Raw genomic sequence first — 6,040 nt, 5'->3', positions numbered from 1 at the left:
TTAAATAAAACAAATATTAAATGTGAATTAAATTATTAATGAAATACATTAGTACAGGTATAAATGATACAGGTTTATTAGCACAGTATAAGTGAAAAAGGTTTATTAACTACTGTACTTACAAAGAATGTTGCAGTAGTACCACTTACAAAGTGGCAAATTTTAGAATTTTACTGGAATTGTAGAGCTAATCACAAAGGTCTGGAAGTTGAGGGCTGTCAGGATTACTGTCTATTTCATAGTTGACTGTTTCATCATGGATTTATGGTGTTGCAGGGGGAACACTTGAAGTTGAAGCCACAGAATTATCAGATGTAGGCCTACTGCTCTGACACACATTCTTCTTGAATATATTTTTAAACCTTTCATCCACGCAATGTTGTTTTATGTTCTTTGATATTTCCCTGTGTAATTTTTCATACAGCAAATGAATAGTCATTAGCTCTTGTTCTGTCATGAAGGTATATTGCTCTAGCCCACTGATTAATTCACCCGTCAACTCAATTAAAGAGTGACATACCTACTTAAAATGTAAGTAGCCCGTCCCAAAAGAGCGAGCACCACACGCAATGCCATCTGTGGCTGCCCAGTGAACCTGTCTGGTGGTCACGGGAATTTCAAGTGTGATCTAGTAATTTTTTCTGGATTAAAGGAGGTGCCAGACCATCAGTTGCCAGAAAATCAGTGGTATACTGTATATGAATTTCATTAAATTTTCACACAAGTCAAATCTTAAGTTACATATAGCTAATGATCTATCTACTACAATGCATTAAATGATTCTTAAAAATGTCAATATTTTTTGTGTTTCCTTACAAATTCATTACAAGTTTGGAAAAAAACTGTAAACTGTACAAATGACATTTTCTGCTTTTATAACTTTGAAAGGCTTCACAAATAAAAATTGGTTTCATGTGTGTACATAACTTTACTAGAACCCTATTCTTAACAAAAAATAATAATTTCTTTATGTCAGTTATTTTTAATGTATAATATTTTTAAGGAAAAAAATCTTGATTTTTGCATTCAACAAACTTTATTATGATCTCCTGAAATCAATCATGATTTCTAACATCAATATTTGCTTTTAATTGTACATTAATTTTATTTTTTATCAACTTAATTTATTAGATAAAAAAAAACCTACTTGTTTAATAAGTGGTGAATTTTCTTTTTCCAAAAATGCAGTAAGAAGTGATGGCACATTTTTAGAAATGTCACTGCATTTCAATGTCACATTTGTCAGGGATGATAGAATACACAACTTTGTTTCATCACTGCATACAGGTAACTGTAAAAGTTGGCACAATTTTTCTTGAAGTTTACTTGTTGTGACATCTTTAAGTTCACACCAACACTCAGCAAGTGTCTGTAAGGTAAAGATGTATTTCATACAACACCTAATATTCACATGTGATATGCTGAAGTTGCAACTTTTCTATGTTAAAATAGATTATGTTGATAACAAAGGTTTTAAACTTCTACTAGAGTATATTTTTTAATAATTATTTAAAAAATTACCAGTTTCACATGTGCACATAACTTTGCTTCAACTATATTCTTAACAAGAAAATAATCTATCTTTTTACATCAGTTATGTTTAGTGGATAATATGATTTTATTAACATGTTGTCATATGAAGTACACGTTATTTCCAATAATATTTTAAAAGAAAAAATATTTAGTTTGGGAAAATAAGCCAAGAGTCACTAATTTTTCATTTTTAGAATTAAAATGAATTTCTTAAATATTATAAGCCTTTCTTTTTTTTTGTTAAGTTGTTCACTCTCTGTTAACAACCCCATGATTTTTTATTTTGAATGTTTTTGATGCAAAGCATTATATGCATGACCTAACCCAAAGTTCTCCACTCTTCCTCCACCTACAAGTGATTTACTCCATAAACGTCAGGGGCACTACATAAGCTACACTTTCCCACCAAAAGTTGGATTTTTTTGTAACATAATAACACATTTCTCCTAGTTGTGAGGAGGTGGGTAAAAATATATTTCAGAGGTAAATATCTGATTGAAATGTATTCTGATTCTAAAAATGTAAATTGAAATCATGTAGACTTACCTCTGAAATACTCTAAGCCAAAATAGCCACACATTGAGTTGTGTGAACAAGTACAGCTTAAGTAAAATCCCTAACCATATCAATAGGCATCAGACTGGGTTTGTCTTAAAGAACAGAGTAGAAAGGACCTTGAAGACCAGAAAAGGAAAAGCATTATTCTCAGCAGAGTACCTCTTGGCCCTAGATGCCCTATAATTAAAATATAAAAAGGAGCTGGGCAGTATAAAAATATCTGGGTAGCTATGAACATTTATAGGTGTGGTTTCAGGTGGTGGCTAAACCTGTAACAAGAGTCACAGCAAAGATGTTTGTCCAGTACCTGTTAGTGGAATATTCTCAAAGGAGAAGATCAGTAAATAGGTAGAGACTGGACATACTAATGGGGATAAAATCCCTGATATCTGACAATGAAATAACTAGTAAAGTCATAAAACTGGCCTAGTCAGCAGGCACTAAGAGAAAATCAAAAAGTCAGGTGGTCCTGAGAATGGGCTCAACAATTTGAAGACAGTGCAATGGGAACACTTGGTAAGAAAGTAAAATAAGATGAAAATGAAGTTTTATGGTATATCCAACTTGGTTGGAGTTATAAGACATTAACTGGGGAATGTATGCCACATGTCCAATTCTCTTATATGTAAACAAGATGGTACTATAGAATAAGTTTGTCCCAAGTTTCATGCAATTTGGTTAAGTATCACCTCTGTGAAAAGAAGAAGAAAAAAAACTGGGGATATTAATGACATTTCTCTAGTCTGAAAAGTTTTAATACAATCCCCAAAACCCCAGGATTTGGGAGTCACATTAACATATGGAATCCTGAAATTGGGATTCCTGGTATTGCAACCCCTAGTGTGGATCCATGTTGAAATTAAGCAGGCAACTGAGAACACATCTGCTAAGGATTTAATCTGGATAGAAGAATCACAAGTGTAGACAAACAGAATCTCAAAGCTGAGAAAGATAGCAATGTGTTGCAAATAAAATATGATGAATGTATTATCCACATGTTCGTCTGCATAATATCATCTAAAGGGGACCATGACAAAGACATCAAAGACAACACCCAATGGCAAATTGGATTAGATGTAACTGAAAATACACTTCTAAGGTGTTCACAAACATAACAATAAACAAAATAGATCAAATGCAAAAGCTAGTTTATTAACATAGCAGAAACAACGTCCAAGCAGCATGATTTGTTTTATCATATAAATAACCTTTTCCAAGACCTTCTGAAACAATCAATATCAATACAGGATTGGACATTAAAAAAATTTTCCTCAAAATGAGACTCAGAAGCAGACAGGGAAAGCAGCATAATAGCTGCAAAACCATTACTTTTTCTCACAGCCCAAGTTTATGTAGGAAAAATCAATCTGGATACGAGTTTAAAGCATTAAAAAAAAAGAATAATTAGCATTAAGAGCATAATAAGATCTTTTGCCTAATGCCAACACTAAAGAAAAAGATGATACAACAACTAAGTGACTAAGGATTCAAAAACTGGGATAAGCCAAGAAATGTAAGACTTCACCCAACCCCCATTTTGGACAAATTCTAGAAACATAAATGTTGAAAACAAAAGGCTCAGAAAAGACTGTGAACAATGGTGATAAAACTGAAGACATGTATAAGAATCCCCCCCCCCAAAAAAAAGATATGAAGGTAAGGAATTTAAGAAGCAAGATAAAGTACAGGAAGATGACTCTGTTGAAAGGATATTAATAATTAACTGATTCCTGAAAACATCAGCAATGATCCAAAAATCAGTAGATGGTGGAAGATATAAAGATTCAAGGACTGAGTCATACAGCATGATGTTAGTACCCTGAGGCATAACAGAAATGAGTTCAAGATTTAAAAGAGAACACACCTGACAAAAAATAAAATAAAAATCAAACCAGCAAAAGCTTCTCAAGATTAAAGTTAGATGACAAAACCTGCTCTACAGACAATGAAGCTGAACATGCCTAAACAAAATATTCATTTGTTTTGTTTTATACCATCATAAGAAATGGGTAGATGTTCTTCAACTGAATGTCCACATGAACATGAAACCTACCAGGGATTCTAGCAAACAATATGCTAATCAATAAGGGTAAACAACACCACCACAAGATCACCCTGCATGCTAGAGTCAGACCAAGTGAATAAAGCCTCTATAGCAACACTTACAGTAATATGTAACCAAGACTTAATAATTCATATGAGCATATTCAAAAGCAAAATTGTCAACAAGAAAACTTAGCTTATGGCAGGAAAGTTTTTGTTTTGTTTTTAAGAATTTAGCACCGGGAAGGGGACTTTAATAGCCTACAGTACTGCATTTTTATTAGTTCATGAAAATATTAACACATTTATCTATTTTATGAAAAGAAACAAATCAAGTTCTAATTACCAGTAAAGTATCACAATAAATAAAAGAAGAAATTTGATTGTATTTTGCTATTCAATAGTTAAATTGAAATTTGGAATTCACAAGAAATTTAGGAAACATCTGAGACTAAAATATGACACAAACTACTCAGTGCTATGAAATTTAAATATTTAGAATATAAAATTAGGTGCAAAAATAAAACAATTATGTCTCACAACAAATATTTAAAAGTAAAGTGATTAAGTTCATGACTATCAAAGCAGTAAAATATTAAAACTTAATTTAGTGCAAAAACATTCCATTACTATATTTAGAGATCACTTCAAAATACTTTAATGTTAGAATAAAAAAGCTGCCATAAATTTCAAAATCTGTGCTTAAAATATTAACTGACTGTAAAAAATTCAGGATAAAGAAATTACATGTATATGTACTTTCAATCTTTCAGTCAAAGGATATAATAGGTTAGAACTTTTTATGCTTTTTATCTTAGTGCTTACATTTTGTTTTATTATCCTTAATATAAAAAAAATACAAAAGGGGAAAATAAGAAGACTTACCCATGCACTTAGCTGTATCAACAACTCTGGCATGTCACTCAGAGCACTAGAAGTACACAGGTTCCAGTATGTTGATGCAGCAAACAACATCAAATCCCGACCTTCAGTTTTGTGACTAAAACCTAGGATGACAAAACAGAGTATGCATTTGAAAGTCAAGTACATTTTGTATGAAAAAAAAAGGATGGCAACTTATTTGTTCCTGTAATTCTCTATTTTTTAACAAAACTAGCAAAATTTATGTTATCAATTTCAATCACTATTATATCATGAAACTTTAAACTACATAAAACAATGAAATCAATCGTTCATTAATGTAAAGTTTCACCCTTGCCAATTCTAAAGAACATACAAGAGATATTCATGTGTTTATGATGAGACACAAATTTTAGAAGTTGATAAGCTATGAAACTAAATATCAATTATGACTGATTACTGAATACTTGACTTTTCATACAAAATAAACACAGAATTGTATCACAGGCTCCAAGCAGTTCAGAAGTTATGCAGTCATTCCAAATGCAACATACCCAGTATGAATTATTTCATCAATAGCATATTTCTGTGGCTAATAAAGGAACTAACATGTACAAAAAGATCATAAATAAAAATGCTATGAATTTATACATCTTTACAAAATGTTACAAGTAAGTTTAAGTAAGTTTAACAGGAAAACAAAAAACTATTTCAAATAACATAACAAAAAGATTAAGTTAGTAATACTTGCATAATAAATCACCATTAAAATAAAAAAGACATTCTACAGGGAAAAGCAACATTTTTCTTGACAAAATTAATAAATTACAAAATAAACGGAAAAATATTAAATATGGAGATATGGAAAATTTATGAATACTGTCATATTCTATGTAAGCGTTTTGTCTCACACTTACATTTAAATAGTTGGTAAAAATAACTTTAAATTGAATTAGGTCGTCACTTTTTTAGATCAAAAAACCTGAACAACTTGTATATCAAAATGAAACATTTATTAAATGAAATAGTCTTCATTATTATCGAT

At 31.0% G+C, this 6,040-nt stretch overlaps 1 protein-coding gene across 2 annotated transcripts in view; it reads right to left on the bottom strand.

The window, feature by feature from the left end:
* LOC106458750 (AP-4 complex subunit epsilon-1-like) overlaps nucleotides 1-6,040 on the bottom strand; it is a 92,916-nt gene that overhangs the window by 24,609 nt on the left and 62,267 nt on the right. For both annotated transcript variants that reach the window (XM_022385062.1, XM_022385063.1), the window contains exons 14-15: nucleotides 5,020-5,141; nucleotides 1,148-1,369 (exon numbers count right to left, since the gene is read on the bottom strand). In XM_022385062.1, the coding sequence (XP_022240770.1) occupies nucleotides 1,148-1,369; nucleotides 5,020-5,141 (344 nt within the window). The remainder of the gene's footprint in view (nucleotides 1-1,147; nucleotides 1,370-5,019; nucleotides 5,142-6,040) is intronic.

The sequence above is a fragment of the Limulus polyphemus genome, unplaced genomic scaffold (genome assembly GCF_000517525.1).
Source record: "Limulus polyphemus unplaced genomic scaffold, Limulus_polyphemus-2.1.2 Scaffold509, whole genome shotgun sequence".
In the NCBI taxonomy this organism is placed as follows: domain Eukaryota; kingdom Metazoa; phylum Arthropoda; class Merostomata; order Xiphosura; family Limulidae; genus Limulus; species Limulus polyphemus.
The sequence above is the reverse complement of the archived record's forward strand: the minus strand, read 5'-3'. Positions and strand labels throughout refer to the sequence as shown.